The sequence below is a fragment of the Harpia harpyja genome, chromosome 17 (assembly GCF_026419915.1).
Source record: "Harpia harpyja isolate bHarHar1 chromosome 17, bHarHar1 primary haplotype, whole genome shotgun sequence".
Classification (NCBI taxonomy): domain Eukaryota; kingdom Metazoa; phylum Chordata; class Aves; order Accipitriformes; family Accipitridae; genus Harpia; species Harpia harpyja.
Window position 1 is genome coordinate 21,081,597 of NC_068956.1, and position 25,029 is coordinate 21,106,625.

Consider the following 25,029-nt stretch of genomic DNA (forward strand, 5'->3'; position numbering starts at 1 on the left):
AGTTTGACCTTATTACCAAGACTCATTCAAAGTTGTCACTTTCTTTCTTGCGAGCTCTCTGTCTTCTCTGAATTGACCGTCGCTTATGTTATAAGTGAAACTTGGTAAACCACCCTTGCCTGATAAATTAGGAGATACTAAACTACGGATCTCCAGAGATTTAGTGTGTGTTTGCCTTGTGGAATTACGAAGCCAGTCTTTTGAAAAAGACTCAAAATAATTGGCTTTGATAAGTTTGACTGTGTTGGTACCATGCACGATCTCTCCGTAAGGTTTTGTTCCGTATTTGGTGATGGTCTTCCATCTGATTTGTTTCATAAAACTGGCGGCTCCAAAGTTTGGTGAGGCTGCGGTAGCAGTCTATTTCACACCGGACACTTTACTAAATTTCAGACATCAGTATGTTACAAATTGGTTACTTTTTGATGTATGTAGCTGTTGCAAGGGAGACCTCAGATAAGCAAACTCATTAGTGTGAAAACAAGCATCATCATCTTAAGGTTGATCTTTGTTGCTGTGCTCCACGTACTTCTGTGAGCAGTTTGAGTTGTTCATCTGCAGCTTGGATATGCTCATCGGTATGCCTGTGGGAGCTCTGGAGAGAAAACGTTTGTAGCGGGCAGACTGAAAACAGATGCCTCCAGCAGGCATTGTAAATAGAGTTTATTTCATCTGCTGACATGGAATGCTTTTGTGGGAAGTAAAGCCTCATCCCTTGATAAGTGCAACATGATGTTGCAAAAAATAGGTAATAAGGCCAAATAGGCTGTATTAGCAAGAGCACAGCCAGCAGATCAAGCAGAGAATGATCATTTGCCTCTTTTTGGCACTGACGAGATTGCATTTGCAGCATTGTGTCCAGTTTTGGTCTCCGAAGGACAGGAGAAGACACTGACTTACTGGAGCAAGTCCGGTGGACGGCTACCAGGGTGATTAGGGGGCTGAAGTACATCACGTACAAGGAGAGACTGGGAGAGCTGGATTTGTTCAGCCTTACTAAGAGAAGACTAAGGGGGATCTTATTGCTGTCTTCAGCTGCGTAATGTGAGGTTATAGAGAAGACAAAGTACTCTATTTGAAGGCGTGCAGCAAAAGGACAAGAGACAGCAGTTGCAAGTTAGAGTGAAAAAATTCTGGCTGGAGATGAAGAAAAAATGTCACCATGAGGATACTCAAACACTGGGACGGGTGCCTGGGGAGGTGGTGGAATCTCCAGTCTTGGAGATGCTTAGAAGTTGACCTGGAAAGGCACTGAGCAACCTACTGTAGTTGACCCTGTGTTGAGTGGGGGTTTGTTGGACTAGCTGACCTCCGGAGATCCCTTCCAAACCAAATTATTTAATTCTATATGTTAATAGCTTCACCAGTTCTGAATGAAGCCTTGCCATTTGCATCTGCCATTGTCAGATCTAACTTTATGACAAGGTGGGACTCTGAAAATCAAAATGTGAGCTCTGGAGGCCAAAAAGGGCTTGAAATATTAACCTTAATGAAGTAATCTGTGCAGGTATTGACAGGACTAAAATCTAGTCAGCTCTCCAACTTAAAAAAAAAAAAAAAAAAAAAAAGGGAGGGGGGGGAAGAAAAAAGATTCATAAAGTGGAGACTAAACATAAGGAAATTTGGTCTTCAATATTAATTTCTACTTTAAAAGCTGCAAACTTCTGAGCTTAGAATGAAATTACTCTGAGACTCTGAAGACCTACAAAAATTATGTGGAATCACTGACAGATGATTTGTCTCTTTTTGATATATTAGGTTATTAAACAAAAGTGAGCAAGCTGTTTTATTAACATATAAAATACTAGGATTTCAAAGCCTGGCATACATACTTAGGTGTGGGGACTTCCTGGTGGTCTCTCCTGAGTTCAGGGATATAGTAAATCTGAAGAAAAGCCATACCTAAATGACAGGTAGTAAGATAGACTTCTTTGTAGCTACTTTCTCTCTATTTATTTTTGGACTTGGATTTGCAGTTACAGTAACTCACTTTCTGCAAGATCTGGCTATTGTTGCTACTTGTCAGGTCTATTAAAAGCTTCCCCAGAAAGTAAGAAATAATTATACCCTAAGTGTGTCTCGACAAACCACATGAGCATCTCTCTCTTCCCTGGTTCTTAACTTACTAAAGCCGGGTAAAAAATTGGACCTTAATGTATTCTCTGGCTCTTTCATCCCAGTAGAGAGTAAATGGCAAGGCTGAAAGTCTTGCAGAAAATCCGCTGCTGGCAGCTCTCTCGCAGAAGGCTCCAGTCCAAAGTGACAACTGCAGCCGTGTGGTACAGGCACAGGAATTGTCTCTCAAATAAGCGTAACCCTGTGAAGCCATTTAGGGCAATGCAGAGTCCAACCAACACCTTGAACTCTGTCCAGGAACCTTGGAGATTATGGAGCTCTGTTGCCAGCAGCACGACCTGCAACACAACCTGGCCATGTCACTAGACAGTTTGAGAGGCCCATTCTCCTCTGACGAGCCTTTCAAACTCTTAATAATAGTCTGTGGCACAGATAAAAGATGTTAGGTTGACTAGCTAAGTCTCTTAAATTTGTATTTAAATGACGAGAATACTTTTTTTTTTTTCCACATAACCATGTTAGTTTTGTTAGAGGATTTTCTTCTGACAGAACAAATTTGAATAAAAGTACTTTGCTAAGCATGACGGCGTACACTTTGTACAGTTGTAGGCATTGTCTGGCCGCCCAATATTGTAACAGGGAAAGTTAATTAGTTCAAATTTTCATGCTCAGAAAGCATCCAGACAGCGTGACTCATTCTGGAAGTGGGAAGAGATCAAATCTAACGTGTATTGCTGGAAACTTTTTTTTTCTAGAGTGCTTTGTATCTCAGTGTCTCTGCTTCAATTCATAAATAATAAAATTAAGAAAGAATTAAACAGAGTGCCTTCCAGTGATAATCTTAAAATAAACACTGTTCCCCCATTTGTTGCAGGAATCGGCAGCGTGTTCCGTGCTGCTGTGGTGTTGATGAGAGCAGTTGCTCAACAGCCATCTTAGTGCATGGCATGGGTTTTCAATGTTTTCTGGCTTGCAAATCCCTGAAAACTTGTTGCTAGAGCTGGTAGGCCCAGCGTCAAAGAGGCTGAACTGCAGGTTGGATTTTTGTGAGTTTCTTTGGTAAAGTGTGTTAAAAAAAAAAAAAAAAAAAGTAGACCCTTTGGTGTCTCTAGACTGGAATTTGAAAACCAGTGGCAGGTGATTTTTATTTTTTTTTTTCTTTTTAAGGAGTTTTAATTTGAGTAATTTTCTTAATAACTTAAGGTGTTCTAGGCTCTTGCATCCCCCAAAAGGGCAGAAACAAATACAAGATATTATATTAAGTGCAGTTTTAAAGAAAGCTAAAAAGACTATTAGACTCTTGGTGCTAGTGGCAGCTTGTGGCAGTTGTGTTTTTCCCTTACATTTGCATTTTAAAATAAAATACCTTATTTTTTTTTCAGACAGGAAACGGTAACTGTGGCCTTGGTCTTAAAGGAAGACTCACAGAATGGGGCGGGTATTACACATGGTTGTATCAGAGCAGGGAGTGAAGGGATCTACCTGTACGAACACAGACATAGTTGCAAAATTGAACCTTAACCAGCCAAACTGTGGAAACGGTCACATTGCTTATGTGCCTAGTGAAGGAAAACACATTTGGTGGAGTGTTCTTGGGTGTCTATTCCCCCCAAAACCCAAGAATTTCTGGCCACATGACTTACTGCCCTTGGAAACAGGACTTCTCTGATCATGCCATCTCGTGCCATCTGTGTGCACGTGCCCTGGTGTACTCGTGCAGGTATGGTTATAGTGACTTTGTGCTGGGTTTAACCACACTTGAGTTGGAGCATCCACTTAAAGATGGGAAAATCCTTGAGCCTGTGATGTGTCCTTGTGGCAGAGAAGGCTAGCGTGTCCTGGGCTGTGTTAGGAGGGGGGGTGCAGCAGGTCAAGGGAGGTGATCCTTCCCCTCTGCTCAGCACTGGTGAGACACACCTGGGGTGCTGGGTCCAGCGCTGGGCTCCTCAGTACGAGAGAGACAGGGAGTTACTGGAGAGAGTCCAACGAAGGGCCATGGAGATGATGAAGGGACTGGAGCATTTCTTCTATAAGAAAAGGCTGAGAGAGCTGGGACTGTTCATCCTGGAGAAGAGAAGGCTCGGGGGATTTCATCAACATATGTAAATACCTGAAGGCAAGGTGCAAAGGGGATGGAGCCAGAATCTTCCCAGTGGTGCCCAGGGACAGGATAAGAGGCAACGGGCACAAACTGAAATGCAGGAGGTTCCCTCTGAACATCAGGGAACACTTTTTTACTGTGCGGGTGACCGAGCACTGGCACAGGTTGCCCTGGGAGGTTGTGGAGTCTCCATCCCTGGAGATACTCAAAAGCTGTCTGGGCAGCCAGCTGTCGGTGGCCCTGCTTGAGCAGGGGTGTTGGACCAGATGACCTCCAGAGGTCTCTTCTGACCTCAACCATTCTGTGATACTGTGGAAGGAGCGTTGCTTAGGGATCCATGCCTACAGTGGATATCCAAAGTTACGGTGCCGAGAACTACTTTTTCATTATCCTCTTAGGTAAGCATAGTGGGTTTTTATTTTGTCACGTGATCAAAACTATTCACTTTCAAAATGGAAGTCTTTGCTTCAGAAAACGTATCTCATTTCAGGAGCTACTTCTCAGTATGGTGCTGACAGGTGATGCCAGTGTTTTTGCTGTTACAGAGTGCTGCTTTATGCTTTCTGCGTGGTTGTCTGGTATGGCTCAGGCCTGTTGGGCTCCTAATGCAGGCAGACTGTGCAGTTAGGCACAGCTGCAGGCGGACACCTTGTCGTCTCATGACAAACAGCTCATGGTCACAGCCTTTGTCTACCCACAGACAAGGAAAGACTGGATCCGTTTACACCCATGGTTAGCAAAAAAGTAATCACTACTTATAAAACTTAGGGTTTTCCTCTTCAAAACATATTAGAGGACGTCATGGTAAGTGTTGCAATGGTTCGCTTAAGTCTTGCATGCAGTCAATACTGGTGATCTAATGGGATTATACTAGAAACTGTAGACCTTGTAACCTTCTTTTAGGATGATGGTCTGCTGGAATATGCATCTCTGCTTTTTTGAATTTTAAGGATAAATACAGACAGCTGAGTCTTCTTTGAAAGAGTGAAAGAACTCTTTGCTGCTTTGTTTTAATGCATTTGAAAGTGCATATTTTTCTACAGAGAAATTACACTGCATTTGAAAAGACAGTTGTTCCTTTTTAAATATGTTTTTTTAAAGGCTAGTTATTCTCTAGGCAAAGCATTACTCATCTTTATCATAATATCAGTAATTTTTCTGAATTGTAGGCACTTTTTACTGGTTGTTTAGTTCACTCCTCTGTATGGCTGTAGAGTGGTGGTAGTTTTGGGGGGTTTTTATGACTGTGTGTAGATACAGTCTAGAGCACCACTTACTATTCCTCAAAACTAAGTAAACTTTCAAAGTGTTCCACTTAAGATAGTTTGCATCTCTTAACATACTAACTGGAAAAGAAGAATTTCTGTTGTATTGTCACCTCTTAATTTTAAAGATAAGCATCTCCCTTGCAGCTTCCAAGTCCAACAGTAAATATAGGGTATTTTGCAACGGCACAGCAGTGAGTTTTGTCTGTAGCATACAACCTTCATTTCTATTTAGTAAATGCAATGGTATGTGATTGATTTAACTTGTGCAGTGTATTCTTGCAAATGCATCGTTTATTACTGGAGGCTTAGCATAAAGTTCTACAATAAAAGGTAATGAAATACTTTAATGGGACAAATTGTCTTTCTAATTGCTGCAATAGTACCACTTGAGTTACAGAATGACCATTTTGTATGCTTGCATAAAATAATTTCTTTTTAAATAAGGCTTTGTTTTCAGTGTGTTTGAAACAACAAAAGTTGGCTGGAACTAGCAGCTTTTTTTTAGGGTTGTTTTTTTTCCCCTTATAGTAGTGCTTCCCTAATATCTTTAGCCTACGCTGTCTGAATTTCCCAGCTGCTCTAGCTCTCCCTCGTTTGGTCTTTCTGATCCTCCCATGCGTGCTTTTCATACCAAACTGGGCAGTGGAGGGGAGGGGATGCTCCCCTTCCTGCTCTTCACCCAGCTGAGAGATTCACCCTGGTCTGCGTCCCTGCAGCATCCCATCACCTTGCTGTGTGCTGTTCGGAAATCTCCTTCCACCATGGTGTCCCTGAGCCCATCATCACCAGCCAATTCAGGATTTTGTGCTGGCCTGCTGTTTGATCAAGTAGCATTAGGGACCTGACGAGCACTGTACACAATGTCCGATCTCCAGGAGCCACAAAAATAGGTTTTTATAGCTTACTGATCTTGCAAGACCAGAAATTTGAAGAGCTGTTATGTTTGCTGTATTTTGGTGACTGGATTTAACTTACTGACTCTATGTATTTTAGATATGGTAATGGGAGATTGCTGAACTAGTCAGGTTATTGGTTTTGAAGGTTTTAGCACAAGAAGTAGAACTTGCTTTGTCCGTTTGCATGTGTGCCTTATAGTGATGCTGTTATAGCTTCTCACAGATGTGATGGGAGAGCCACAGTGTTTCTTACTAAGGTTTCTTTATTGTGGTCATCATTCCCAGAAGGAAGCCTCGTGTACTGGTTAAACAGTAATATGAATGCCTTTCTGTCATCACAAGCATGATTTAATAGGACGATCTGCCACCTTGTAAACTTCGGACAGCCCAGCTTCCTTTAGGGAAGAGCTGAGAAGTTGCTTCCAGAACAGGTAGCTGGTTTAAGCAACTGACATGGTGCACAAGGTAGGATTAGAAAATGTCTTCTTAATTCATGCAACTACAGCTTGCTAGAATATTTTCTGTAAATTAAACAATATGACATAAGTCTTCAGATTGTATCTGTTCTGACTTTGGTCATAGTGCTGCAGCATGGCATTAGCATGAACATTAATCTGCAGCTAAAGTTTAGACCTGGTTCCCTGAAGACATGCACTTGGAGTATGGAGAGTTGTTTTGGGGGGAGTGGTATTCTTATTGTTACTGTAGAAGACATTGAGGGGGGAGGTCTTTGCAAGTAAACTTCTTACAACCTTATTTTTAAGGCAGATTTTTAAGCTGGATCGTACGCTTGCCCTCATTGTGCTTGTAGAGCCTTAAGTATACCACTTTTGTGCTACAGAGTTCTCAATTTGTTACAGATGTACATTAAGGGATGTACGTTAAGGGTATCATACCTGTCCTCTGCAAAACAAGCATTTCTGGTATCACAAAAGAAGTGCCTGGCTTTAATCAGGGAGATAGCCAACTTATGACTAGCCAAGTGATCCTGCTTGCATTTAAGGGCGGTTCTTGGACATAGGTGAACTGGACTGGCTTCCTATTTTGCTTACAGAAGTTTTAATATGCTTAACATTATCCAATACCGGCAACTGAGGTAGTCTAAATACCACAGCAGGGACTGATTAGCTTTTTCAGATCACTGCTTTTATTCGCTGTTTGCAAAGAGGCTTAATCCAGTGCTGGAGATCAGGCGTCCCACTGTGCTCGTGGGTAGCTTTCTCTCACCCTTTGTGTTCACAGTGGCAGAAATTAGTGAGGAGTCTCCTCCTGCCTCTGACTTAAAAGCTCCAAAATAGTGGTGTTAGTAGTTGTTCTTAGGCGTGTTTAATGGACAGTGTAGAGAAACTATAGTTGGGGTTTCTGCTTTGCAGCTTAATATCTGGGCACATGATAAGTGCATCAGTGTAATAGCATGATGGTATGTGATTTCATTTACCAAGTTGAATCACTTAATATCCACATAAAGCTTGGGAAATGACTCAAAGCAGTTTTAACAAACCTATTCTCGTTCTTTTCTACTTTTAAATCACAGTAGATGTTTCCCAGCAGATTGCCTGTCCTCCCAAGCAGAGGAGGACAGCTGCCTCTGTGGTTCTCATTATTGCTTTTAGTCATGTAATGATGCTGAAGTTCAGTAAATACACTTTTCTAGTAGTCATTCCAATGAGCATTTGCAAATGTAGAATCCCCTTCTCTGGCTGATCTGTCTTCACTGAAGTTACCAGCAGTGGCAGCTTTTTATTTGAAAGTCCACATTGCTCCACATTTTTTTATCAAGCATCAAACCTTGCTACTGTTACATTGCTAAATATGTGTGTTGCAGGGCTTGGTGGTATTGGAAATGTTGGGCAGGGAGGGGAGGTGTGGACTGAAGTTTGTGTTTCCATGTGGCTTACTTCAATAAAAATAAAAATAATAAAAAGTTGGCTATGGCCTAGCTCCTGAGTTTTGTTCAAATATTTCGTCACTGCAAAGAGACAGGAAGATCTTGGCATCTAGAACAGATCTGTGAAATAAAAGGGAAAGAAGTTCTGTTGCAAACAAATATGAGTGACTCCAGAACAAAAGAGTGGTTCATAGTTCCTTTCTATTGAGTGCTGTAATGTTTCAGTGCCGCTGCTTAAAAATATCCATTATTCCATATATTAACATTACGTGGTTTTATTTTAATCAGTTTCACCTTCCAGTGAAATTACCCACAAGTACTCTGTTAGAGTTGTATGTAAATGCAAGTTTATTACATTTGTTGAATGATGTACAAAAGTGTCAGGAAATTCAGAAAGCGGTTTCTGAATACATTTCAGTGTTTAGTGTGGGCTCCTTTCATACCTCCTTGCACTTTATACCAATATGATTAATTCTGCTAACAAGAAAAGGGGTCTACAATAGCTACTGATAGATTTATTTCTCTTTAATATTTTTTGTTACAATGAACTTTTTGTTTCCGTAATAGAAGGGATTATATTCCTTAAGACTGATACATTTTAATAGGAACTCACAACTTTTACTACTTAAAAATAATTCCTTTCTTTGTTTCATGAATTAGAAACAATGAGGAGAAGCTGAAGTCTGCCCAAGCCAGGTGTTTCTTGTTGGCAGCCTGCTCCCTAATGACTCTGGCTCTCATACAGCAGCTGCCTGCTAGTCTCTTTTGTATGGCCTATTGTTGCTGCACACCCCTCGTTAATACACATGCTGCCCGGGGCAGACCCTGAGAATGACATCAACTTGCTTATCTTAGAAACCTCCAAACCTGATGCAGGGTGGGGAGGTTGCCTTGCATCTGCCCGGCCAACTAATTGTGAGCTCTGTGGGTTGTGATTGGCTCCGCGTCCGCTCAGTAATAGGTTAAGCAAAGACATCGTGGGTCCATCTGTTCGTCCATTCATTGTTCTGCTTGCTTGCCTGAAGTCTGCAGCTGAAATCGTGTTAAGGAGTTGCTTCTGGAACAGCTACAAGAAACCAATGTCTGTGTGTTTTCCAGCGAACGTAAGTATATGGGCTTCTCTCTGCAGAAATGGGACGTTTCACCTTTCTGGTGTTGCAGCGTATCAGTTTGCATTTGGACAACGTAGCTAGCGTGTGTGTTGGCTGAGATTTGCACACTTTAGGTGTCTCTTGGAAAAAGAGGGAGAGAAAAACAGTTATGTCTGAAGACTAAGTATATTAAAGAGCAATGATCTCACTCAGTGTGTTCTATTAAGGAACTTTCAAAAGCATCAGTAATGGTGTATTTCCCAGAATTTGAAAAAAGTAGGCAGTAGCCATCAACAGAACAACAAATTTCCCTCTAGCCCTCTGGGGAGAAGGGGAGGTTTCAACTTTAAGTTATAAGTATTTACCCTTTTTGCAAATAAGCTATTATTTACTTTAATTTGTGACTGGTAGAAAAAGCTTTTAAGTAAAAAAAAAAAAATCAAACACCTTTTCCATTATACCATACAATAGGTAAAATTTCCTGTGTTTGTGAAAATAAGAAGAGCTCCATTGTGGGCTATCTGAAGATACTGTAGTGCAAGATAGAGCATTAGAATGCTCTCAGATGGGAATATGTTCCAGTCAAAAGTTTTGTGCTTTGGAAGCTATTCATAAGTGTGTCAGATCTAGCCTGGCTATTTTCGTAAAGTTTCTAATCTGTTTTGTTTTATGTTTTGAGTTCAGATGTTAGGCTGAAGAACAATCACTGTATACTCCATGAACCTGTGTTCCAAGGATCCTGTAAAGAAAAAAACAAAACAAAGACCTTCATATATCAGTTGGGAGGGAAAGAGAGCATATAAAAGGGTTAAAAAGAGGTTTGCATTTCTACCACATGCCCTATTGTGTGAACATATGCATGAGTCTATTGAAAGTTTTCAGAAGATGGGCAGGCCACCAGTTGCTGGTCTCCTGCAGTTCCAGTAGACATCTGTTGCCCCAGAGCATTAACCAATCTGTTCAATGGGACATCCTTCCTTTGTTGGATAGAATGATGCAGACAACAGCACTCGCTGAAATACAATGGTAATTAAATACATAGAAACTACAGCAGTAGGTATTTATTACATATTCATTATTTTATTTGCATTGTTGCAGTATCTTTATCATTTGGATAACTGATACATTCTTTTTTTTTCTTTTCTGATCAGCTCTACACTTCTGTTTGTGACAAGTAATGACAGTGTTTCAACAAACTGATTTCAATATTTTCCATTTTGTGTTTAGAAGACTTAGAAAAAGTCTGCCTGTGTGAAAACATGCTGAACTATTTCACTGTAGAATGTATCTTCAGAAACTTTTGACGGTCTTTTGAGAATACACGATTTCTGTTATACTGTGCCACATGACACACTATTTTACTCCTTGTTATTTTCCTCTGTGAACTGAATTTGCATTAAATTGCTTTTCTTATGCTCAATTGTAAGTGGAAAATATTCTGAATACATATTAAAAGATTAAATGATCTCCTTGCCCACATCCCTTTGAGAAATATTTGTTTTGTGTTAAAGTGAATTAATGGGCTCATTATTGTTAATGGTTAGTGGAAAATAAATAGTGGTGACTTCTAAGAAATGGGAAAAGATTACAATTCTACAATGTAGTAGCACAGTGCTCATCCAGAGTCTTACATTCATACTTGATAAATGTCTTTGACTCAGTAATACAGTATTTTAGGCCTTTAACAGTGAACCTAGTGTGAGATACTGTAGTTTTAAACAGGCTATAGTTTAAAACTTATGTTGTCATAAGTATGTCTAAATTGGGAGTTACCTGTTTTATTAACTTTTTCATAAATACAAATTCTGTTACTCAGCTGTGATGAGCATAACCAAGAGTTGAAGACTTTCTTGACAAGAATTTTTTGGCTGATTTTTGGTTTTTTGGCTCTCAGTTGAGTCAGAATTCATAGGAGGTATTTTTCTTGGCTATATTGCGTTGTATTAGTAAACATACTTTAAAACCATATGCGCATAATGAGAGTTCCTTGTAAATAAAGAGTGCAAGGAGTTGTTCTTATCTGATGTTACTCCTTGGGTAATGTGACCTTTTCTGGTTTTCATGAGCTTCATTGTCCTAAATATAGGTATACTACTGTTTATTTGCAATACAAATTCATTCAAATAGACTGGCTGGCATGTTGCTCTTCACTAACCAAATCAAGATAAAATAATCAATTCCAGCAGCGTTCAACAATGACATCTGATTTTCATGGTTCTAATCAATGAATCTCATAAAGGACATCATGTTGGGCGCTCCAAAGTCTAGCGTTTCTAAGAGATGCTGCTGACCACAAATACAGTGTACAAAGTTCACAGACGTTGTAAAAATTTGTCTGAAAATAAATACAGCTTGCATGCCAGGAATAGTGTACTGCTTATGCAAAACTATTTCAGAAATCTTTAGCTTTGGATTTACAGTGTAAACGTCATTTTAACTACCCTTTTAAAGCAATAGTATGATGACTATATATTATCTGTGGCAGATTTTAAAGCTGCTGCTCTTATTACTCTATTCTTTAAATAGTTTCTGAAAAGCAGTAGAGTTCTGTGCAAAAGAAACAATTATATATTGGAGCAGGATGGAGATTGACAGGAGACTTAAAGCAGATAGATGCAAGGCTGATTATGTATACACTCCCAACAATGGACAAAGGCCAGTTTACGGTCATTTTTCATACGCAGTCAATGTGCAAATCATCTAAAGTATGTTTCATATAATGCCTGATCTTCAGACACATTCATATGCTAGTGACTTCTTTGAATCCCACTGGAGGGTGTTACAATTGTAGTTGCTGTAAAGCACTTAAACGTCAAGGAAGAAGTGATTGGAGAATTACTTAAGTATTATTTTAACTAACACTAAAAAAAGAAAAAAAAATCCTCTTTCTGATCTATGCGCTTAAAGCTTTGTTTATTCCATGCTGTTAATATGCAACCTCCTCTTCCCTCCTTCCAAAAAAAAAAAAAACAAACCCTCCCTCTACTTTTAGTTCAATACTAAAATGACATTTCACAGTACACGGATTTAGGCAGTGACCCATTATCTCCCCGTATTCTGCAGCAGCGGTACATGAGCCAGCTCAACTTTTCAGTCCAGCTTAAAAGTGTTGCCCATTAACTAGACTTCCTCGAGTCAGAGCAGATTGTGGGGTTGGCGGAACAATGATGTCGGGGCTTCCAGATCGGTTTGGCAGCTGCATTGTTCTCCGAGGGGAAACCAGACGCACTTAAGTCCCACTCTCTTTCATGGGCTTTTGTTCATACCAAATTATTCTTTCGCTGTGCTAGTATTCATGATGGTATGTTAAAGGAGCGCATCCTAGCAACTAAAGGCTGGTTGCTAAGCAGCCTCACTTCCAATAGGGGTTTCTTGTTTGAGATTTTTTTTTTCTTTTTTTTTTTTTTGGTGTCAGTTCTGTGGAGACCACAGTGTTGGTTTTTTAACTGTATCCTTTTATTGGGATATTGTTGTGATTTGTTACTAGCGCTGTGCTATCAAGTGCATTACGTTAGTTAATAAATCACTGTGTGAAAAGGTTCATTTCCTAAATTCTCGTTGTGTTGAATCTGTGGTGTTGCTTGAAATCCTAAAGCTTTGAGTTAAGAGAAAGTAATATTCATTGATACACTGCCTGAAAATTACAGCCTTGCTGCCTTCTAACAAGATCAGATCTAAATAAAACTTTCTTTTCTTTCCTATCAGCCTTGCCTGGATTAAGGTGTTGGGAGATGAAAACGCTGATGATAGATTTATTTACTTATTTATTTATTTATTTTAACTAGAAATGCTTAGGTAAAGGAAGTTTTTGTGCCCCATAACCAAAAAGCTCCACCACAGCAGTGATGTCTTGGCACTCAGTGCCTACAGAGTCTGCTTTTACTGAACCACAGATAGAGTTTTTTGCTTGATTCTCTCTAGTCTTAAGCCTGGATGAATTTCCCTTGTGTGCACTCTCAGACCTTTATCCCAAGAAGAGTAAAGTATACCGTATTTTAAAAGTACTGGGTCATTCTTAAATGGTAACCTGTAAGGGGATGGGAGAGTTAATGTATTTGCTGAGAGAGATTTTGGCTGTTCGTGAGACATACTTGTAATTTGTATTAGTATAGATCACGAGATTGTTTGACATAATGTTTTTTCTCAGTATGTCCTCCTTGATGAAATTTATCTGTAATGTATCTGTCAAGTTCAAGTGAAGTCCTTTGCCTCTATATCTTGCTTTTATTTTCTGCCTTGTAAGATGGAAGTGTGAAAGACCTCTTTGTTTCATAGTCTTCCCTTAATGTAAATTCTTCTTTTTCATGGTAACCTTGCAGTACAATTGGTCCATATGGTCCATTTTTATCTATGAGAAATAATTTATCTTTTACTTTTTTGAAGCAGTTAGCAAAGGTTCGTGTAAATAAGGGAAAGAGGTAGCAATCTGCTTTTAAATGTAGACTGTGGAAGTAATTCTTGTGATGAAATGGGTAGCTAACTTCTGTATAACTACCGTTATGCAAAATTCCTCCAGAAAAACAGATGTGGCAAGTGTATGAAGTCCAGAAAGCCGCAACTTTAATTCCTCCATGACTTCTATCTATATATATAGTTTTGATTCAGCAAAAGGCTTGCACAAGTCTAGTCCAGGAGTTGAAATCAGCTTTTAATTTTGTTGCCTTGTTGGCTTGATGAATGGTCTGTTGCAATCAGTGCAAAGGCTTCCATTGGCTTTATTGGCCATTAGATCAATCCATGTCTCTAAATGCTGTTTGTGTTAGTAATGCAGCACTCTGTTGAGACCAATTAGTCTTTCTTGACTTAATTATAACTTTGCAAGGGAATTCAGAAATAGTTTGAGTGTATTCAGTTGAACTGATAGTGTCTTTTAGGGCCAATAAGTTTTTATTTAATCATGTTTTCTGTTACTAATCCATTTTATGTGTTCTGATATCTTATATTTGCCTAATAAGCCAGATAATCTAGTACTATGCTAATTTCTTTCTATTCGACAGAGTTTAAGGTATTTAGTTTAAAAAGCTTTTCTAGTACTTGTATTTTATAGCTGCATATTTTTTTTTCGTTGTTACAATACTGTCTTAAGCTAGAAGAAATATCTCGGTTCCTTTAAATCATGACAAGACTTCTGTCTCTACATTACAGTAGGTAAACTTGCAGTGTTTGGTTTCCTATTCTTTCACGAACCCATTTCTAGAAATGTTTAAGTAAAAGCATTTGATACACTCAGAAAACAGATGATCAGTTGTTTATTTGCTTAGCTATGGATGTTCCTTAGGAAAATTTTTTTCCCCAAAAAAGTTTTCCATGTTTTTAAAAAAAAAAAAAAAGTTGTATTTCTCTGCTGGGAGAGAATAAATGCAGTTCTGAGGAAGCAGCAAGAAAATACAAAACAAGTAATATGTGTAACCAGTTGCAACATTTTTGTTCTCTCTTTAGGAATACGGAACACTTTATATTCAGGAATACAAGAAAAACAGCAAAGTGGAGTCAAGTACACGCAGCAGCTTCATGGGCTTGAAGGATCATCTGGGGCATGACTTAGGCCACCTTTATGTGGGGAGCACTGGCACACAAATAAATGCAATTGTACCTTGGTCAATGGCAGAGAAGCCAACAATGGATAAGGTTAATTCTAGGAAAGATGATGTAGACAAGGAGGCATCTGAAGAGACTTCTGGAAGCTCCAGCTGTGACTCTGAAGAAAGCACAAATTCTGATAATGATTCAGAGAGACTGAATAGTTCTGCATCAGAATCACACTTACTGCCTAAGACTCACCGACAGCTGTGCCGATCTCCTTGCTTAGAGCCTCATATACTAAAAAGAAACGAAATCTTGCAAGACTTTAGGATAGAAGAGGCTCAGATAGTACCTAAGGAAGGCAAAAAGCCCCCTGATGTGCTGAAAGAATATCAAACCAAACTGGAGTTTGCACTTAAGTTGGGTTACTCTGAAGAGCAGGTTCAACTTGTACTAAATAAACTTGGTACTGATGCTTTAATAAATGATATTTTGGGAGAACTTGTCAAACTCGGGAATAAAACTGAGACTGATCAGACTGTAACTAATGCTAACACTAGTGTAATACGTGAAGCGTCTTCCATAGAGTCTCAAAGGTCAGAGTCTCCACAGCAGGAGGATGTGACAGAGGATGGTGACAACCTGAGGCCTATAGTTATTGATGGCAGCAATGTTGCAATGAGGTACGTGACCATGAAGCTTTTGCTTTTATATTTAAATGAAAACAGAATGACCTTTTCCCATTCAAGCACTGATGTTCAGTATAATTGCCTAAAACTGTATGCAGGTTCTCTCGCAAGTGTCTTCGTCGACCCCACAGTATGCCAGTCTTGTAATCAGGCTAGAGGTCTGTAAGAGTTCAGTGGTTTGTACTCACAGTTAAAACAACCATAGGTTAATGCCAGTCTCCCTTTGTAGGCAACTATCAAATCTCTCCTTCCCACTGCCAGCCTAGTACTTAGTTAATTTTTGGTAGGCACCATTGCTATGGGTAATTGCTGTATCCAGTTACATACAGGAGGTTAAAGCAAATGTAAGATTCTTTATGATTATAAAATAGTGATTTAGAATTAAGTGGCTTAAAGGATACTTATTCTTGGTAGGCCATTCTATGATAACTGGTCTGTCTGTAAAATTGGTCTTAGTTCTCAGATTTGGAGTTAGGTTTTATTGCTATTAATTCCTGAGATTACTATGCTTCAGAGTTTCACTTACATGCCCACAGATACCACGGCGTATCCTCACAGATAACCTACAGCATTCACCCATCTTGATCCCAGTCATCTAGTTGCATTGCAAGAAACTGGTCTGTGGGGAGGCACTGAGGTTCATGCTTCATCGGTGATTAGAGGGAGGAGATGGCAGAGAGAAGCATGCTGAGAGATGGGGGTTTATGGCTATATAAATGATTGAATGACAAATTAATTAGTAACTAATTGGGTAACTCATAAGGATTATCTGATTACTAGCATCATGGTTTGGAAGGTCAATTTTAGTCTTCTGATGCCTTGATGTGGTTTTCATTAGCTTAGTAATAAAAGTTTGTGCAAGACATTTCTGGGCTAAAGGCACAAGTTTTTTTAGCTCCTAATCAAGTCAATTACCTTTAAATGAGGCTTTTAAAAATGAAATTTAAATACAACTCTTATTTACGACAATATGATAGTTTTTGTTTATTTAAGTAGGTGCGTTAATCCATAAAGCAAGGATGCTTCTTTGTAAATGGGGTATTCCTGTGAGTTCTTTCTGCCTGATGTGTCATTCCTAATCTTTTTGTTCAAATTGAACTGTAAAGGAAGTATGTCCAGTTGAACGAACATTGTTCTGGTACTCAACCAAGAAGTTATCCAGAGACTTCTAAAATGGGCTTGGATTGTATTTCACATAAATCTAAAACAGTTGTGTAAGTGTTAGCTAGTTAGCACAGCTCAGACTTGGTGGGTGGACTTAGGATCAGCTTCTCCCACAAACTGCGCTGAACACACTCCAGAAGCAGCTCCAGATCAGTCGCTTTTCCTTAATGTTTATTCTGCTATTAGCATAAATATTTAGGACCTGCCTTCCTATGCTCAATTCACTTTCTTGACCACCTACATAAAATGAGCCAAAGATGAATGCATGCTACAGGGCCTTAAAACAGATTATATCTATTAATGTAACAGTCTTTCTGTATCCAAGAATTGAATTAATAGGTCTTTACTTGTTTTCTACCAAATTTAATCACAGAATCATTCAGTTTGGAGGGGACCTCTGGAGATCTTCTAGTCCAATCACCTGCACAGAGCAGTGTCAGTTCAAGGCCATGTCAAGTTGGGTTTCAAATGCCTCCAGGAATGGAGACGCAACATATTGTCTGGGCCAGTGTTTGAATGCCCTCGCTGTAAGAAAGTTTTCTTTTTTTATGTTTAAACAACATTTCTCGTATTCCAGTTTGTGCCCATTGCCTCTTGTACTGTCACTGGACACCAGTGAGAAGTCAGTTTCTGTCCTTTTTATTCCCTCGCATCAGGTATTTATACACATGAATAAGATCCCCCTGAGCCTTCTCTTCTCCAGTCCCAGCTCTCTTGGCCTCTCCTCCTATGACAGGTGCTCGCTCCAGTCCCTTGATTAATTTTGTTGTCCTTCACTGGACTCTCTCCAGTATTGTCCATGGCTGTTTTATACTGGGGAGCCCAGAACTGAACCCAGCGTTCCAGATGTGTCTTGCCAAGGCTGAGCAGAAGGGAAGGATCACCTCCCTCGACCTGCTGGCAACACCTGTTGGCCTTCTGTGCTGCAAATGCACATTGCTCGCTCATGGTCAGCTTGGTGTTTACCAGAAGCCCAAGGTCCTTCTCTTAAGAGTTGCTTTCCGGTTCGTTGGCCCCCAAACTGTACTGATGCCTGGTGTTAGTCCTCCCCAGGTGCAGGATTGGCATGTCCTTCTGTTGAACTTGCAGAGGTACCTGTTGGCCCATTTCTCTACCCTGCCAGGGTCCCTCTGAATGGCAGTACACCCATCTGGTGTACTCCTCCCAGTTATGCATCCACTGCAAACTTTCTGAGGGTGCGCTCTGTCCCGTTATCTAGGTCATTAACAAAGATGTTAAGCGATGCTCACCCCAGTATCAGTCCCTGGGGTACACCAGTACTGATTGGCCTCCAGCTAGACTTAATGCCATTAATCATAACCCTTTGAGTGCAGCAGTTCAGCCAGATTTAAGCCCACCTCTCTGTCCCCTTATCTTGCCCATACTTCATTAGTTTGTCAGTGAGGATGTTATAAGATTGTCAAAAAGCTTTGTTAAAGCCACAATAAACAGCATCCATTACCCTCCTAATCCACTGAGCCAGTCAACTCGCCACAGGGCCATGAGGTTGGTCAGGCGTATTTCCCCTTCATAAAAATCCATGCTAATTGTTCCTAAGCTACATAATTTGTTATGAAAGGGCTTTCAGGAGGATTTGCTCCATCACCTTTGCAGGGATCAAGGTGAGGCTGACCAGCCTGTAGTTCCCTGAATTATCCTTCTTGCCTTCCTTGAAGATAGAAGGGATATTTGCTCTTTTCTAGTCCTTAGGAATATTCCCCAGTCACCACAACCTTTCAAAGATTACCAAGAGTGGCCCTCACATTGTCATTAGCCAGCTCCCTCAACACCCTTCAGTGCATTCCATCAGGGCCCAGCAGCTTGGGAATGTCCCATTTCAGTGTTCCCTAACCTCTGCTGCAGGAAAGTCTTGTCCTGTCACCTTTGCCCAACGTCCTGCACATCAGGGTGGACCAGTCTTGAACTTGGTGGAGGTGATACTTGAAAATCAACCAGCCCTCCTGTGCCCCTCTTCTGTCCAGGGTCATATCACATGGGATTCTCCTGAACAGGGCAAAGTCTGCTCTCCTGAAGTCTGGGGTTGTGATCCTGCTTTTTGCCTTGCTCGCTCTTCACAGGGTCCTGAATTCCACCACTCACGGTCACTGCAGCCAAGGCTGCCCCTGACCTTCACATCTCTGACCAGTTCTTCCTTGTTTGTAAGTATGAGGTCCTGCAAGTTCCCTCGTTGGGTCCTCAGTCACCCACGTTAAGAAGTTACCATCAATGCACTCCAGAAACTTCCTGGATTGTTCATGCCTTGCTGTGTTGGCCAGCCTATTAGCAAAGACACTTTGTTCTGCTTGGTCAAGTGGTTCCCACCTCTTCCTAGAAATCAGTCCTTGATTATGAAAGCCAGTCCCATGTTTGTAAAAGATGAGTCCCTGTTGCTGACACCAGCTGTGCAACCAGTTGTTTACCGGCAGGATCTGTCCTTTTCCCTTCAAGAAAACAGGTAATAGTAAATAAGCACTTTAAATACTTGAAAGATTTCAGCTTTTACAAGTAAAAGAACAATGTTCAAAGCATTGGGGGAGATATGGGAGTTCACCTGCAGTTCAGACAATCTTGTTCAAATTTCTGTATCTAAATGTCCAGGGTCCTGTTATGAGTAACTAACCTATAAATTGGCACAGTCTATTCTTTTCTTTCCTCTTTGCTTTTCCAAGCTGTGGCCAATGAGTTCACTTCGGAGTTGCTAAAGGTAAATGGGTCTGTGCCCTAAGTAAGACTGTAGGTAGTCTTTCAAGAGATATTCTTGGTAGCGCTCTCACATGTTCTCACAGAAATGGGTAGACTGTGATCTATATTCTTACTCCCATGTTGTTGTAATACACATACTTAATGATACCATTTACTATTAGAATTATTCTAGATAAGAACTGCTAATTTTCCTTTAAAGGATGTGTTTGGTGGGGGCGGGGGGAAGTTTTGTAGAGAAGGTTGAGGTGAGTGATGTCTGATAATACAAGTAGGATGAGACAGCTGTCCTCTTCTGGAAGGATCCATGTGCTTCCCTGTGTCTCACTTGCATGACTAATTGAGGATGCAGTTTCACAAAACATCTAATGAGTGACACAGAGTGGCTTACTTTCAGTCTCGCCTCTATCTCACTGCTGGGGATGCTTTCCTACCTGCATCTCATCTAGTGACTGCGTGGCTGCAAAATGAGTTGATTCAGCTCCCTAATCTGGAGAAAAAAAAAATCAGAAAGGATTATTTTTCCATTAGACCTGTAGATGAAACCCGGTGTTTTTGTGGTTGGGAAAACAGCTAGGTCTGACACAAAGGAGGAAGGATGTCTGATTACGTGACTGGATGTTCATGTTTGTGTAACTGGTTGCATCTAGTCAACTGATGATGGGTGGATTTGTGGTTCCTTGAGGGCAGCACAAAACAAGGCTTGGGCCAGAATAACTTCCTCTGGCCAGCCAGAGCCAGCATGTATGGTGACTACTCATGTTCCAGACAAGATGTTTTAGCAAACTGTAGTTAAAAAAAAACCCACCTCTCAATTTTTCTGCCTTTTGGTAATGCTTGGAAAGCTTTTCTTATACTTTGAGATGGCATTGCTTGTCTTTTGTGCCTTAAACTGAAAACCGTTACTCAGATACATCTTGTGTATTTCAAGTTTAAAGCTCCAATATTGGCTAAAGAATATGAATTGGTTAAAGTTTTAAAAACAAAGCAAACCCACTCTTTCAACTGAATAGCAGAAAGGTGGCTTTTGCAGGCTATGACTTAAAGAATTCCCATTTAGTTTCTATGGGATACTTCAGATTTGGTCTTGTTCTTTCGTTATTCTAGCTTTCATGGTGTTGACTTAATCCTTTTCCAGAAAAGTAAAGATGACTACACGTTTAAGCCTAACACACAGAAAGTCTTTTTTTAGAATGCTCTTACAGATGAGACTGATTTTTCTCTGTGCATGTGTGTGTAAACTTAAAATCAGAGCTGAACAGCGAATTAGATAATCCCCTAGAACAGCTGTAGAGCTCGATAGACATTTCCCACAGCTGAGAGTGAGGCTGGACTAAGGGGTAGGACCTGGATTCAGTCATGCCATACCTGAGAAGTGACCTGTGTTGGCTTTCCAGAGAACTGTGTAGCTCTAACCCCGCATCATAAGGTGGGGATTTTTTTGCATGTAGATGATGATGTTGTAATGCAAAATCTTCATTTAGAACCTTAGTCCACATGACTAAGGTAGGCATTTGTCCATAGACATAAAAATGTGCTCAGGACCTTATTTAGTGTAAACTGCACAGCATAGGTAATAGACAGGTAACACATTTCAGTCAATAGTAATTCTGTATCCCTGTGTGATGAGATTTAAGCTACCCTAAATTTTCCCTTTACATAAGTGATGTAGACAAAAGACGGTGATCTCTACCCATCTAGCAACAGCAGATCGTCAGCTCCTCACCCCGACATCTGTCTGTTCTCCAGTGTGTTCTTGGACCTGCTCTTCCCTGGCTTCCTCAGCTGAGCCTGCACAGTCTGGAATGGAGGGGAGAAGGTCCTCTTTCTCCAAGAGACAGCAGAGGCAAGGTTTTGAGGTTCTCTTTTGCCCCTTCATCTTAAGGGTTCCCTTTACTGCTGAGGTTGAGAGAGAGGGAGTTCCTTCTGAAGAGAGAAATATACTGCAGCATATTTGCACAGTCCTTTTCCTTTGCTTGTCCTTTTCAAGGATAAGGTTGGGATGCTGAGAATTGCCTAAAATTGGTTATTGCTGTGATACTTCTCGTTGCTGGAATCCAAGTCAGGCTTTTGCCACCAAGAAGTAAGGAATAAGGAACAGAGTTGTTAGTTACAAAGACAATGGGAAAATTTTAACTATATTATTCATTTGCTTCTGTTCCATATTTGTTAATTTTCCCTGGCTACCCTGGGTGCCTTCAGACTTTGCTAACGTAAAAAGAATGAGTTTCAAATTTTACATAAAAGTATATAAAATTATGTTGAAAACATATAGGCATAAAAGAAGTCTGCTGTGCTTACAGAGCGCGCAACATGAAGATAACACTTATAAGCAAATAATTGGATATTTTATTTGCTGTATTATAATTTTTAGGCAACCACTTTCAGAATTATGTAGGCAAAAGAACTGAAGTATTTTGATCAAGTGCCATCTGGGTTTGCAGGTTGAAATCAGTCAATCTTGTTTTGAGCAATTAGATTCTTCTGAAAACTTCACCCTTAGGATTCCCAGGCCATGGAGGTGATGCACTTCAGTTTCCCCTTTTGGAAAACCTTGGCCTGTATGTTTAAATGGTGCTTGATGGTACTTCATTGCACAAGGGAAAACACAATGCGAGATAACCATTGCATACTTTATTTTTATTTGTGAGAGGAAGATGCTGATTTGGGGGAATTGTTTTTTAGTTAAATGCACTCCCACTTCAGACAGGTTTTTTAGTTTTCTTACAGCTCTCATGCTCAGCTATCCCTTCAGCTATGGATGTTCTAGGTGCTTGGTGGCATCAGAAACATACACCCAGGCCTGACAGACATGACAGAGACCCCAGTGCCATTCAGGAGTGGCATTCAGCTGGAGGAAGTGTGAGATACCCAAAGGTGCCTAACTAGCATTAGACATCTCTGTTTAGGCAACTGAGTCTTGTCCCCGTGCCTTAATCATGAGGCAGGTCATTTGGCTGTAGTAAAAGGTTCGCTGATACCCTGTCTACATAGAAGATTTTCCACAACTGCAAACTATGTCAACCAAAGGATGGTTTGATTGTCTTATCTATTCCATCTGTCATTTTCATATGGCAATTTAATTGTATATGTATTTTAACAAACTAACAATTTAGCTGCATTAGCCTCTTCTCAGATTGCATGTTGCTGAGCTTGGTAGATGCGATTGTATCTTGGTACCTTGATTCAGACATTCATCTTTCAGTGGCACTGGCTGTCTAGTTTCTTAGGTTATTTTGAGAAGTCACTTTAAGGAATAGATAAAAATATTTTTCCAACAAGTAATGATCATGTGGATAGGAGCTTGTCACTGGCAACTTTGAGTATAACTTCTCTTTGCCTGTTTTGACCTCTGACTGCTGACTGCGTGACTCTTGCTCGATCAGACACCCACATGTATGTCTGGCTGGCGACTGCGCTTGCCATACTCCGTAGAGTGCCTCGGCATTGGAAGCCTTACAGACAAAAGATGTTTTGAAAGACGTTACAGCTTCCAAGGCTTTTTTTCTTTCAAAGACCTCAAAGCATTGGGATGATTTGTCATGGGCTAATGGAAAAAAAAACATTTGAGAACTTTCATCCACTTCGTGTCAGCACCAAAATATATATATATAAGGAATAAATACAGGACTGATGGAAGGCCTGGGTTACTGAGAAATGCTTTGGAAAAATTATTTCTGTGATTAAGAAATTAGTAGAGCTTTAAAAAAAAAAATTAAAAGAAAAGGGATGACGCTAGTGACAAAACCAGGCTGCCAGACCGATGAGTCACTAATATGATACAGGGTAGAAATTCTTATCTCTCTATGCTATGGACTGAACACTGTTTTCCTGCTATGACATGACAAAAGAAAATAGTTTGGTAACTCTCTAAATTTACCAGGCAGATCTGTGTTTTAGTTTTTTTGTTCTTGCTTTTAATCAATATGCTTTTACATGGGAAGTACCTTGATGTATCCGGATTTCAGTTGTATAAAAACCTGTATGGGTATTGCAACAGACTTTATGGTAGACCTCAGCAATGTCTAATCTAGATCTAATCTAGAGGTAGACCTCTAATGTCCCTTGTCATCAATGTGTATGTTTTCTGTAGCTTTGAAAATCTGAGAGCTCCATGTTGGTTTGAATATTGCATTAGAGCATGCCAGAAGTCTTGCAACTATTGTAAGTAGTCAGTGGTTTAGGAGTGTATACCACAACTCTTTTCAAGACAGTCACTTGAAAATCTAGTTTGGGGGCTAGGACGGTAACAGAGAAAATGAAAATGTTCTCATCAGATGTTTTGCCACTTTATACTAACTCTCCTAGCCTAGAAAATGCTTGATTGATTTTTGCTCAGGAAGTGTTATATTAATTTTTTTTTTTTTTTAATTTAAAAATAAAACCACAGCTATCAACAGGCCAAATATAGAAGTGGTGATAAAAAGAATCATTCATGCATGGTGTGAAAGAAATAGATACTTCTTAAGGAATATACTTCATTTTCCTTCAACTAAAAGTGGTAGATTAAACATAGTCAGCAAGCAGAACCAAAGCAGTATGCACCAATGTCTCACCCAGGGCTACAGCTGTCATCCTGACTGCTCTGAGCTTTCACATACTTCTAATAACTGGGAAGAGATTTTTAAAAGAAAAGTTTCATGACAAATACAACCATTTCTTCTCTTTTTTTCCTTCTGGTTAGTTGTAAAAAAGTCAGAAGCAGCAGCATGATTTCAGTCTTTTCACCATATGATGTAACTTAAAGCTGATGACGCACAAAGATCACAAAAAGGAGAGCATCAAATCTGCATGACAACAAAACAGAAGAAAAGAACAAATTTTAATTGCATATCTTTTTCACAGACTTTCTCACTAATCATTTAAATTTCTTGGAATTTGTATCCACTCAGATACCAGCTTAGGCATGTGTCTGAAAAGGAGCAGAAAAAAATGTGAAGATTTATACAAGCTATAAATCCACTTGCTCAGCAGTGCAGAAAAGCTAATATGCCTTGTAATGCATTTCCCATTTCTGTTGCATACAGTTTAAGTATATTTAAATTTATGTGCTGGATGAAAGAATTTTAATAGTCTGTATTAGGCAAGAGAAAACTAAGGAGATGAACTGCCTGGTCCTCCCTCTGCCTTTAAAAATGTGGCTTGAATTCCAACCTGATGGAAAGCAACAGGCAAGAATGTCCATTTCTTTCAGGGAGGCCAGGATTTCATTCCAGAAATGATTTCTCAGACTTACAGCAAGAAATGTACTGTTACTAAAATGTAGTCTAACAAAACGCTTGTTTGCCATCAGGAGTGAAAAGTGGGTTTATCCATTTGAAACCGTGGAGGTTGTTTAGAGTAGTAACAGTACAGTGATTTCACTGGAATTTAGTAGCTGGAACAAGCCCTTCCTGACTGTTTTAAAATGGATTGCAATATGTTTATGGTTGCACATGACCTGCTGATAGCATGAACAGTAACTTCTTCTATCAGGCTTTGCAAAGGAGGCCTCATGGCTGCTCACTGGGTACTGAATGCCCACCACGTGTCCTGGTTTTGTGTTGTCACAGGGAGATGTAATTAGACTTGCCATGGCTAGAAATACTGTTGGCCATTTTTCCTATGCATATGTGCATGTGCATTTTAAATGT

The 25,029-nt window shown here is 40.0% G+C and overlaps 1 protein-coding gene across 1 annotated transcript in view; it reads left to right on the plus strand.

Annotated features, from left to right (window-relative positions):
- The window catches only part of ZC3H12C (zinc finger CCCH-type containing 12C), a 44,415-nt gene that overhangs the window by 5,881 nt on the left and 13,505 nt on the right, over positions 1–25,029 (plus strand). The window contains exon 2 of the mRNA XM_052812771.1: positions 14,760–15,526. Within this exon, the coding sequence (XP_052668731.1) occupies positions 14,832–15,526 (695 nt within the window). The 5' untranslated portion in view covers positions 14,760–14,831. The remainder of the gene's footprint in view (positions 1–14,759; positions 15,527–25,029) is intronic.